This window comes from Typopeltis vanoorti, chromosome 15 (genome assembly GCF_054136105.1).
Source record: "Typopeltis vanoorti isolate ZY-2024b chromosome 15, IOZ_Tvanoo_1.0, whole genome shotgun sequence".
Taxonomy (NCBI): Eukaryota; Metazoa; Arthropoda; class Arachnida; order Uropygi; family Thelyphonidae; genus Typopeltis; species Typopeltis vanoorti.
Window position 1 is genome coordinate 37,148,784 of NC_143563.1, and position 13,314 is coordinate 37,162,097.

The following is a 13,314-nucleotide window of genomic DNA, read 5'->3' on the forward strand; positions in this document are numbered from 1 at the left end:
CAAGTTTTTCTTCCAATCAGATTACTTTTCGAATCATTCTCACACTTCTATTTTTTGCTCACAAATTCTTTTACTCATGATTAAAGGTTAGGAAAATAATTTAAAATAAAAAAGTGGGAAAAATAGATATGATCAGCAAAATGCTCTGTAAAGCAGATGACATAAATGTTTGCGGTAAATTTGGAACATAATGTACATGGAAATAGTGTTAGTATGGCATTAAAAAATAACTTTACAAAGTTATTTTTTAATGGCATACTAAATGACATACTAACATTTTGTAAAATGGCAAACATTTTACAAAATGTTTCAAATCAGTAACTAAATTATTTCATCCTGGTGAGTAATTTTTTAAAATAGTTAGCCATAAAAAATGTATAGATCGAAAATTTTTTAAATCCGTAACATTTATTTTTAAAATGTATATAAGCGCACAAATCAAATTTTAGAGGCGCACTAATTGAATTTGGGCATCGAAAAAAAAAATGATGCACCAATCGAAAACGCACTAATCGGGGACACATTAATCGAAGGATTGCTGTATATGCAAACTAGATATTTTCCCCTCAGATCATTGCTCTATCATGAAATTGTTAGGAACCTCTAAATTTTTATGAGAAAGCAGTTATTATTATTATAGTTATTGAATCATATGTGCTTTGACATGCTTAAGAACAAGAATTTCCATCACTTTTTCCACAGGTTAAACTTGGAATTACTGTTTGAATGTTTATTATTTGCGTATTTGTTATTGTTCATGTAAATCACTAGTCTAATTGTTCAGCTAAATTTAAATAAATTTGAGATGTTGTTAGCAGTGATCATATATTCAAGCATACCATTTGTTTCTGTACTATGTTTTTTAATAAAAGGTGCTGATGGTTCAGTGAGGATGTTTGATCTTCGTCACTTAGAACACTCAACTATTATATATGAAGATCCTCAACATCATCCGCTCTTACGATTGGCATGGAATAAGCAAGATCCAAACTATTTAGCAACATTTGCAATGGATGCATCAGAGGTATGTTGAAATTTGCTTCAGAATTTGGAAAATTTTTCTGCAGTTAAAAAAAAAAGTAAATTTACTAAACTTCTCTAGTAAGATAAATTTTAGCTTGCCTTGTAGATTGTAGCAGCTTGTTTCTTTGTATATATGTGTATACTCCAGATTGATGACCTTAATGTAAATAATCAAAACATTGAGTGTTTATTTTGGTTTATATTAAACTAAAGTTTTACTCTAACATGGTGGTAGTTTCCATAATTTTCATGATGTCTTCTGATCACAATGTAAGCACGAAGAAAAGGATTTTTATGCTTTTTAAACTAGTTGTTAAAAAGGGACTGCTCCATTGCTAAAAATATCTTTACCTTCATATATCATCAAATTCCTGCCATGTACCCTCAAGGGGTGTACAGGATATGACAGTACTACATGAAAAAATTACATCATTACCAACTTCCTATCTACAATTTTCCTCCAAATCAGTCTGTTACTTGTCAAGACTCCAACATTATCAGATCTTATATTTTTATCGTCTAAGGCACTTTGTACCGTATCGTAATGTACCGTAGAGGAAAATAAATGGGACGTTAATTGAAGGTTGTATTGACTAGCATTGTTGATAGGGATATCTTCATCCTTGTTCAGGATATACACTGTACAGGAAATTTGAAATAAAAAGTGATTACTATTTCATTTTGAGCAGATAAAAATGAATATTATATGTAAAAATATGTACAAAAGTTTTAAAAAGAATTAAGTAGCTTTCAGAGATGAGCTGTAGTCTCAAATGTGAAATATAAAAAATATATAAAAATAAATTTATTCAAAAATGTCAGTAAAAAAACAAAAAAAAAGAGCAAGCTTTAAATCATGTATCAAACTTTAGACTCGGTGGCAAACTCTGAAGGAAACATTGATTGATTAGCCAATGAGGTAGGTGTTGGAGTTCTTTGCAATGAATAAAAAAATCAGAACTTTATGGTGGGCTTAAGAAATTAAAAAGGAAGCCCTACAAAAGAAAACATTAAAAGTGGAAAGTAAATTAGCATGTACCATGAGGCAGTATAGAGAAAAATGAGATTCTATTTAAGTAAAAAGGCTGCAACAAATAGTTGAGCAATTGTGGGAATATGACAAATCTTTTGAAGTGAACATTATGTAGTCTATGTTTAAGGAAGGCGGTTAATATCGAACCATATTTCTATATTTCTTTTAATCAGAATTGAATGAGGTACAGAAAAATGGTTTGATATAAAATGAGATGCAAGACAGTCGTGTACACTGTCTTTATTGTTCTTCTGTGTGGATTACATTTTGAAGGAATGTGGTATTGTTTTGAAATTAGAATTCGAGATGTTGATCTTGGTTCTTTACTTTGTGCATATGTTATACACTGTTTCTGTGTTAAGAAAAAAACTCATGTAGATTTCTGTGAGGAGATGCTTGATGCCTGTAAATATCCATTACTGTATTTTTATTGCTAGAATCATTAGATAATTGTGGTTCTCATTTACTCATCACCTGGTTGACTCAGTGGATATCAAATCTTGGCTTACCTGTAATAGTTTTCTTATTTCTTTATTTATTCTTAGCCTAGTGAATTACCAGTTATTAGATTCAGTTTTGAAAGTAAACTGCATTCTGGGATGAATAGGATTACATTTTTGTAGAAAAGACTTGTAATTCTTCCCTGGAATATAACCGGATCTCAAATATTTCATCACAGATCTACCACACTTCTTCAGTGTGGTATAGATCTGTGATGAAATATTTGTGAACCGGTTATATTCCAGGGAAGAATGGATGCTAGAGAGCAAATGTTATTCTTAATTCTATATATTTCAGTTCTACGAGGGCTGTTCAATAAGTAATAAGACTAATTTTACTGTCACGAAACCACTTATCACAGTATTAATTTCTGTGGAATGAAGAAATGTCTGTATTAACAAAAGCGGTTAATAGATGGTGTATACGGGCTGATGTGCCAGAGTGTCACGTGACTAAACACAAGCTTGTTTCGCCGTGCCTACAAGCTGTGACCAGTCGTCGAAATGGAAGCATCCTTGGAACAACGTTATGCGATTAAATTTTGTGTGTGTTTGCAAAAATCTGCATCGGACACTTTTAACATGATACGCGAAGCTTTCCACGATGAAGCAATGTCAAGGGCAAGTGTTTTTCGCCGGCATAAAACTTTTAAGGAAGGAAGGCAAAATGTGGAAGATCTTGAACGTGAGGGTAGACCTTCAACATCCATCACAGAGACGATGATCAACACAGCAGCGATTATCATCAAGGAGGATCGCAGAATTACAGTATGCCAGCTGCATGTTGTCCTGAATATTTCTGTGGGAAGTGTTCACTGAATCATGGCTGAACATTTGGGACTGAAACGTGTTTGCCCGATGGATTCCCAAACTCTTGACACCGGAGTAAATGCAGCATTGAGTGGATGTGTGCACAGAATGGAAAGAAAAACTGGAACAAGAAGTTGTCACCTTCTTAAAATGCATCATTACAGCAGATGAAGCTTGGTTGTATCACTATGACCCTACAATGAAACAACAAAGCAGTGAATGGAAGTATCCGTCTTCGCCTACCCCCAAGAAAGCAAAACTGTAAAATCGGCTGGTAAAGTTATGACCATAATGTTTTTTGGCTACGAAGGCATTGTTTACCAATACGCTGTAGAACCTGGGAATACTGAAAACGGCTCATATTATGCGGATGTATTACGGACAATGGTACAGCACGTCGTCAAAAGGAAGCGTCCATTGCTGAAGAATGGCTTCTTATTGCACCACGATAATGCAAGGCCACATATTGCTGGTGGTGGTGGTGTAGTAGTGGACGTTTTGCGGAAGAACAACATAGATATCCTACCACACCCTCCATACAGTCCTGATCTCGCACCGTGCGATTTCTGGATGTTTCCTCAGCTCAAGAAACTACTAAGAGGCTGCCATTTCGAAAGCAACAAGGCATGTGTAAAAGCTGTGGAGGCGGTTTTGAAAGAACTCTCAAAAAGCGGACTTTCACATGTGTTTAAGAAGTGGATGCAACATTGGGACAAATGCATCGCGTCTCACAGTAGTTACTTCGAAAAAGACCATGTAAATGATGATGATTAAAGGTAATCTGTTTTCTGTATAAATATAGTCTTATAACTTATTGAACAGCCTCCGTATATATTGAAGTGGATTCTCCCATGCATACATGATATATGCATGGGAGAATCCACTCCCTCAATCCCTTGGTAAAATTCATAGCATTTAGTCATTTGCATGAATTGTCAACTCAAATAACATAATCTCTGGAGGAAAGTTTTTTTTTAGTTATTCCAAACTATCAGCAAATCACGTTTGTGAGCAACAAGACTACACTATGTGATCTAAAATATTCTTAGCCTGAGCTATGAAAAACAGTCCCAGACTAAGATGCCTCTACCAAACTTCACAGTTGGCACAACACATTAGGGTAAGTAGCATTCTCTTGGCATCTTCCAAACCCAGACTTGTGTCTCAGACTGCCAGATGGTGAAGTGTGATTCATCACTCCAGATAACAAGTTTCCACTACTGCTCCAGAGTCTAGTGGTGGTGAGTTTTACACAATTCTACCAATGCCGGTAGAGTTGTGCATTGACTTTTGGCTTGTTTGCATCTATATGTCCATGGAAACCCATGTTCTTCAGCTTCTGATATAGTTGTGGTACTGGCATTGCTTGCAGAGACATTTCAGAATTCAGTAGTGAGTGTTTCCATCAAGTACAGATGATTTTTTTCATGCCGTGTGCTTCATCACTCAGTGGTGCTATTGCTTGTAGGTGTTTCCATTTCACAATAACATCACTTATAGTTGATTGGGACATTTGCAGCAGGCAGAAATTCTCAAACTGAGTTGCTGCAAAGGTAGCAATGCATCCTATGATATTAACTTCTATATTTCGGCAATGTCACATTGCCATCTTCAGGAACATAAAGATATGATATGTGCACTCAGGAACTAACACAAAGCAAATGAGGAAGAAAGCAAGAAACTAATATTGTTCCTAAAGTTCTAATGGTGCCCTCTTGCGGGCTAATTTGGTAGTCTTGGCAGTTGGGCTGAAGTTCTCATAATGAAAGTCTCCCAAATTTGGGGCAGTTTCATGCACCCAAATTTGTTGAGGTTAGGAATATTTTTTAGAGCTGCTGAAGATTCTTTGAATAATCTTTCGTATTTAAACTTGCTGCGATGGATTATTTTTGTTTTCTTCCAACGAATTTTATGGTGGGTATCTAAGGCATGGTCTGCCAGCCCAGAGCGGCTGTACTGGTGAAACCGGATGTAGTCTTGGTGTTCTGAAATCCTGATATTTGTTGTTCTGCCTGTTTGGCCAAAGTAGGACAATTTGCAGCTGCAAGGGACCTGGTATACACCAGGTAGGTCTAGGGGAAGTGGTTGGTCTTTGGTTGAGCAGATAAGGGATGCCAACTTTTTATATGGTCTGTAACAGGAAGTAAGGTCATATTTTTTGAGGATATTGGTTATTTTTTCAGATGTGCCCTGGATGTAGGGGATGGTGATAGACTTGGTGTAATCTTTATTGTGGAGGGGGGGAGGGGGGTTGTGGTTTACAGGTTTTAGTATTTTTTGGATTTTTTTGGGGTTATAGCCATTGGCTAAGAAAGTGTTGAGGATGTGGTTTAGTTCAATAGTCAGGGCCTTGTCATCTGAGCAGATTAATTTTGCCCTGTTATATAGTGTTTTTATCACCCCATATCGTTGTGAGGGGGGGGTGGGATTGCTGGTGAATGTATCTGCCAGTGTGGGTGGGTTTTCTGTAAACAGAGAAAACCACAGATCCATCAAGCTGGTGGGTGATTAAAGTGTCTAGGAAGGGGAGGGTGTTGTTTTCCTCTTTTTCTAAGGTGAACTGGACTCTGGGATGTTGGTTGTTTAAGTGTGTTAGGAAGGAGTGGAGTGTGTCTGAGCCATGTGGCCAAATAGCAAACACATCATCCACATAACGAAGCCAAATAGTGGGTTTTTGTGGGGCTGAGTTTAAGGCTTTCTCTTCAAAATGTGGATGATGTGTTTGCTATTTGGCATTGTTAATTCCGTAAACTAATTACCAGTTATGTCTAACCAAATGTATAAGTCTTACTACTAGAATCCTATGATATTGTCACTGAGCTTTTCAGTATGACCTACTTTATTGTCAATATTCGTTTATGAAGACTGCAAGCCGTGTGCTTTCTTTATACTTATATGAACTATGGTTGTGATGTATATAGCCATATCTAATACTACGAAGTGGCGTTCAAATATTTTTAATCAGGTAGTGTATGCTCAAAACTGATCATGATGTCTATTTTAGACAGATAAAGGTCACAGCTCCTTGCCTTTAAAATTCAAGAATTATAGCTTCTAAAATTTGGATCAGTAACCACCACCAAATACCTGATTATCATTTCTTGAAAATTTTATATGAAATAAGCATATAACATTGAGCAATATTCTATAAGTTTTAAGACCTGTTCTTTTTAGACTTTAGAAGATTAGAAGTGAGTAGATCTGTAGTAAGGCTTGATGTTCATTGTTATTTTGTTAAAATATACAGCAGAATTAACTCAAAACCCTATATTAAGACAAAGTCTGCTAACATTTCTAGGTATTGCAATAGTATCTTGGAAGTAATACACAGCACTTGTCAGAATTATAATGGAGGGGGCAGGAAGCAAGAATTGAAGTTTCTACCTCTCCTCGGTGGCTAGAGAAAGAGATAGCTTTAGTCACTGGGATGAAGGACCCACAATTTGAAGAGGGATTTTTAAGGACCTTAAAATCTCTCTTCAAATTTTGGCTAGCCCTTTCTCTAGCTTCAGAAAGCAGTTTTTCTCTCTCTCTCTCTCTTTTTTTTCTCACTATTTATTTCTTATTATATATCTTATTTATTTCTTGCCGACCTGTGTAGCCCTGTGCAAGTGGCATATGTATCCATAGTTCTAGGCTACCTAAAGAAAACCGTTCTCAGTTGGAATACATATTGACAACTAGGAACTTTTTTCTATTCTTTTCTTTGACTGGTTTCCATGTTAGTCTGTCAGTATCTGGCACAGGCAAACACTTTTTTCCTCCTAGAAAACTCAAGAAAATCAACCATAGAATGCACACCATTTAAGTCTTGGGCCAGCTATTTCTGATTGGCTACTGGTGGAAATTGAACTGCCTCATTCTCCAAAAAAGTTAGGGCTAAATGGCCTTACCATTTTTATTTCCTATAGCGAAATAAAAAGCATAAGCAGATTTATTATTTATTTTCCCCTTTACAATTGGAATAGTTTTCACTACAGTGAATTTTTACTGTAACAAATTCACACCATTATAACAAATTCAATCATAACAAACTACCAGAAAGTTGTGACCAGAGCCTTGCAAGCAGAATGTAGTGCTAAAGGACATTTCCTATAGCAAACTATTGCTATAACAAACTATGAGGGTTGTTTGAAAGTTTGGTAAATTTCCAATAGATGGTGACACAATTCGTTCATTCATACCATTGTCAGCACATATCTTTTTCATCACCGCTGGCAAAATTTTAGCCACATGCGACACGTAGTTCTTGTTTGGCAAACATTTAAAATGACTTTGTTCGCATTTTTCATAAGAGAAAAATGAATTTCGTGCAGATCAAAGCTGAGTTAGATGTAGTTCATGGGGACTCTGCACCAGCATTAAAGACTATTTATTTTTAGATAAATCAGTTTAAAAGTAAGTCCATCGAAGATGAACTTATGTCCTGACGCCTGACTGAGGTCACTACAAAGGAAATGATTGACAAAATTCATGGTGTTGTCATGGAAGACCTCCCAGTGAAAGTGTGTGAGATTGCTGAGAATTGTAGATATCTCAACTAAAGGGGTGTATAATATCCTGCATGAAAAATTGCACATTAAAAAGCTATGTGCGTGTTGGGTACCGTGTTGATTGTCAATCAAAAATGCCAGCAAAAAGACATTTCAGCACTTAAATTGTGGTTAAACATTGCCAAATCACAGGATTTTTTTGCATCAATTCGTGACTGTAGATGAAACTTGCTTGGATGCACCACTACACACCTGAATCCAAGCAGCAGTCAAAACATTGGACATTGTCCAGTGAAAGAGCATGTTTTGTCAGCTGGGAAGGTGATGGCCACTGTTTTTTGGGATTCCCAAGGAATTATCATGATAGACTATTTGGAAAAGGGTAAGATAATAACAGGAGTCTATTATGCATCATTGTTGGACTGTTTAAAAGAACTGAAGAAAAATGGCCAAGTGTTTCTATCATAATCCCTCCTGTTTTCCATGTCTTAAACATCTGCAATCCACAAACCTTCAATGTATCAACCTAGATACATTTCACAGACCACTCACTATCTTGGTCGCTCACTCCTGGATATCCTCTCCACCACTTCCTCATCTCCAAGAAACCCACTGACCAGACCTCTCTGCAGTAATTCAAATGTGACTGTACCAAAGTTTTATAAACAGAATGGTAACTTATCTTTGCTTGTTTGCTCTTCAGTAACCAAATCCTGTGAGCTACCTTGGTTACCCTTGCAATATGCCCTCTGAACTCCCTATTCACCAACACCCCCAAATCCCTCCCTTCATCAGTTTCCGATAGTACAGTTCTCATCAATGTGGTACACAGCTTGTCATCTGTTCATTTCAAAAACAGAACTTTACCCTTTTCCCAAATTAAACTGGTATCCATTATCTTTTACCCATGCTGTCAGCCTACTTAAATTATTCTGCAAGATCTCTTTATTGCTTGAACTATTGCCACCTAATATTTCATCATCAGCAAACAACTTTCTTATGGATTCTGTTTCTCTAAATAACACGCTTTGGTATCTGTCAGTCAGCCACCATCATATCCATCTCACTAGCTTCACATCCTTCCCAATTTGTGTGATATAGTTTTATGTGTCTATTATCTTATGAAACACCTTTTGCAAAATACAGCATTATCATAGGTGAATAAATTACAAAGGCATGACCTACCTTTTACAAAACCAAGATGCTCTCCATAGAGTATCATATTCTTATCCACCCATTTCTGAATTCTGTTTTTGAGCAACTTTTCCAGTACTTTTACCATTACCACCACTTTTGAGATACTGATTGATCTATAATTGCTACCCTAGTCTTGGAGCCTGCTTTATGCAACTGCTGTTTGTTCTCCTTCTTCTCCCTTCAGACTTTACAGAGCTGAGACTTAACTTAGTCAGAGGCAGCAATGCCAGTTCTATTACACATTCTCATAGTATGTGAGCTAGTATCCCATTTAATCCCATAGCCATATTTGCATTGAGATTCTGCAATATCCTTACAAATTGGTCACTCAGTTACTCAACTGTTTTGTCTGCTTTTGTCACCTTGCTACCATCAGCATCCATTACCATTATCCTTCTACCTTTTACTTGTTAGTTAATGAAAGAACTCTTTGAGATTTCCTTTGGCTTGTGTGACTGATTTCTTCTCATAATGATTTTGCTTTCCTTATCATGTTGGTCAGGTCACCTTTCTTGCCTCTTTCCTCCTTCAGATCTGTGTTACTTTATTTGAAGTCATCATAATTACTCACCCTGCACTCATTCACTAATTGGCCAGTGTTTAAGAGCCTCCATAGCCAGTCAGTATAGCTGAATCCCTTTGGTTGGAAAGGTTTGGGTTTGAGTCCCAGTCTTGCTCTGCTCATGAGCTTCTTGATTACCTTTCTCCTTATATGATTGCCTTCTTGATTATCTTTCTCCACAAAATTTTTTGCAGCTGCTGCTTAATGATACTCTTCATCCATTTAACTCCTACCTGATTTATACTCCTGATCTTTCATATACAATTTGACATTGCTTCTTTCAGACATCTCATGCATTGATAACATCTTTCCCTTGCAGATGCTTATATTACTCTGTTCAAACTGTCTCCTAAGCATTTTTTCACCTGCTCTGTTTTTCCACATTCTTCTTACTTGAAAATTCCATGTTTGCAGCCACTCCCCTTCCAAGTCAAGATGGCATGGTCACTCTTCCCAGTTGGAGGCAGTGTTGAAAGATCTTATGATCCTATGACCAGACCTTCCATGTGATGATCTTTCCTCCTTCAGATCTATGTTCCTGCAGTTGAAGTCATCATAATAATTACTCAGCCTGCACTCATTCACTAATTTGCCAGTATTTCAGAGCCTCTGTAGCCCAGTCAGTATAGATGAATCCCTTTGATTGGAAAAGTTTGGGTTCTAGTCCCGTCTAGGACACGAAGAACCATTATCGGGCTTTTCAGCTGAAGGTGAGTTAGCAAGTTTTACACAGAGGTGGCAGGTATTTCCTTCCTTTTTCAATTTTCATTTCCTTCACTACAGTTACTCAGGACTTGCCATAGAATATGCTGGAAAAAAAGCTACTTTTCTCCATCACAGCCAATATAAATATGAAAGACTTTTCCTTGAATCTGCTTCTGCCTTACAGAATTATTCTAACTCCAACAAATTTGGTTGCATGTAACTGCACCAAATTTGGGAAGCTCTCATCCTCTGCACTTCAGCCCAGCAGCCAAGGGTGCCCAATTTAGCTCTACATGGCACTATTTATGACTACTCTCATTAACATGCTTCTTCATTATTTAGTGTAGTGCCTGTGCATATGTATCTTATGTTTTTTATTTTCTGATGATGTCAATTTCTTTGCTGAAATATAGGAAGTATTAATTAAATTTATTTTAGTTAATATAGTAGTCTACATTGTAATTTCCTTAAAAAAAAAATACAACTATCAGTGGTCAACGTATAAGCCTTATCTCCATCTTACCTGTAATCATTTTTATTTTCTATCTTATTTTGTTCCTTTGAACCTATCACCATTAATTTTTTTTTTCAGTATTTAAATCCATAATCAGATTAAAACATGATCCATCCAGATATCTTGTTTTAAATCCTGTTCATTCTCAGTTAATACAGCTACATCATTAACAGAGTATATCATATGTATCTGCACTCCACCTACAGTTGCCCCATTTTCATTCCTTCTTTTATTGATTTCATTGCATTTTCTATATAGAGATAGGGTGACAATGCATGACCTTGTCTTAAACCTTTTTCTTTGTTTCTGCTGTTGCTTCATTTTTCTGTGTTTATATCTTTATTTTCTGGTTGGTATACAATTTCTTAATCAGTCATATATCTCCCTAGTCTATTTCATTTTCTTTCACTATTTGAAAAAGTGTTCCATTGTATACTATTGAATGCCTTTTTCTAAATCAATAAAAGCGATATATGTAGATTTATTAACTTCATTTCTTTGATCTATTATCGTTCTTAAGATAAGTATTGCTTCTCTTAGTTCCTTTACCATTCTGGAATCCAAACTGTTCATCTAAATAACATTCAGTTTTTTAGTATCTACTCTGCATAATTATTTGATAAAATCTTTCAGTGACTTAGATGTTTCTGTCATTCCCCTTCTTTTCTGCCTATCAGCTAAACTTTGTAATTCACAAACCTTCAGTCTTTCTCATAAGGCAGACTGAAAGTTTGAATTTCAGTCTATCTTATGATGGAACATTTCCATGGAATGGTGAGGTTGAACCACATAGGAAGATACCTACATAAACAATCACACCATCATCCAGTCTCCAACAGTACGGCATTTTAAAAACACTTACACACAGAGTCAGAGCCATTTGTTCTAACGATACAGCTCTGACAACTGAACTCCAATACCTGCGCCATACGTTCTTAGCCAACGGCTACAATCCCTACAAAATAGATAAAATACTACATAGGCCCATTACTCTGCCCTCCCCTAATACACAAGAATACAACATGACCATTTCTATTCCCTATATCAGAGGTACATCGGAAAAGATAGCCAAAGTATTGTCGAAACATGGCCTTCGCACCACTTTCAAACCTCATGTCAAGCTGGCAACTCTGATCCGCTCGCCTAAGGATAAACCTCACCCTTTAGCACACCCAGGAGTGTATGAAGTTCCGTGTGACTGTGATTTGGCCTATTATGGGCAAACAGGAAGATCAGTGAACATCCGCCTGGAAGAACATGAAAGATACATTCTCTACTATTACTGTGGCAAGTCGGGACTGGCAGACCACGCTTTGGACACTCCTTCACACAGGATTAGATGGAGGAAAATGAATGTGCTATTTAGGAGTCGTTATAGATCTGAAAGATTATATTTTGAGTCAGCAATGGCTTTGAAGAATTCTCCCAACCTTAACAAATATGGTTGCATTAATTTGCCAAAAATTTGGGAGACGGTTATCCTAAGAAAAACTCCTGGATAACTGCTGTGTTTTTTTTTTTCCTTTCCTTCGTTAAAGGGCGCCAAAAATAGGACTTTAGATCTTTTGTCTTTTGCAATTATATTGTTTCACTCACTCACTGTCGTGTTTACATGTGTGTTGTGCTCTGATGATGCTGAGTTAAAAATCAGTGAAATATTAGCGTTAATAAAACATTTTTGTTGTTAAAAGTGTTTGTGGTGTTGTTAATACCGTGAAAAATAAGTCATGAATAACCATCAACACCTAAGCTTATCTGTTAGACAGTTTTAACATATAGAGACTATTGATATGAAAGGCAAAGGAAAAAATAGCAAAATTTTGTCAGTGGTATCATTAGCAGAACCATATTAGAAAAAACTTCATCTTATTTTGTGACCATATGCAAGAATGCATGTGATGTAAGCAGAGTTAACATGAGGTGGTACGTTTGACAGAAAGATTAGTATAGCTTGTTAAAGCAAAAATTATGGGGGGGGGGGAAGGTGCAAAGGAAACAGATTTAGATGCAGGTGAGAGTATCTTAGAGAATAGTAATGTAATGTGTAACAAGTGATCAAAGTAAATAATAGACAGTTTGGGAAAGAAATGTTAATAGAAAATTAATCAGTTATTAAGACTCTCATAATTGTCGCTCTTTGAGGCAATATTTCCATGTCTGTTGTGTACTGTTTTAATGTAGATCTGTTTTCAGTTATTCTTCTTTGCACTTTCCAACTTCACATTATTTAATTGGGTTCTTAAAAAGTCATTTGTTATGTCTCACTGTTTATTCTAAGAAATCCTGCTTTTTATCAAACAGAATTTGACAGAAAGATTAGTATAGCTTGTTAAAGCAAAAATTATGGGGGGGGGGAAGGTGCAAAGGAAACAGATTTAGATGCAGGTGAGAGTATCTTAGAGAATAGTAATGTAATGTGTAACAAGTGATCAAAGTAAATAATAGACAGTTTGGGAAAGAAATGTTAATAGAAAATT

At 36.2% G+C, this 13,314-nt stretch overlaps 1 protein-coding gene across 6 annotated transcripts in view; it reads left to right on the plus strand.

The window, feature by feature from the left end:
* The window catches only part of wap (DDB1 and CUL4 associated factor wap), a 292,568-nt gene that overhangs the window by 172,742 nt on the left and 106,512 nt on the right, over window positions 1–13,314 (plus strand). For all 6 annotated transcript variants that reach the window (XM_090404556.1, XM_090404554.1, XM_090404560.1 and 3 more), the window contains one exon: window positions 873–1,024. In XM_090404556.1, the coding sequence (XP_090260682.1) occupies window positions 873–1,024 (152 nt within the window). The remainder of the gene's footprint in view (window positions 1–872; window positions 1,025–13,314) is intronic.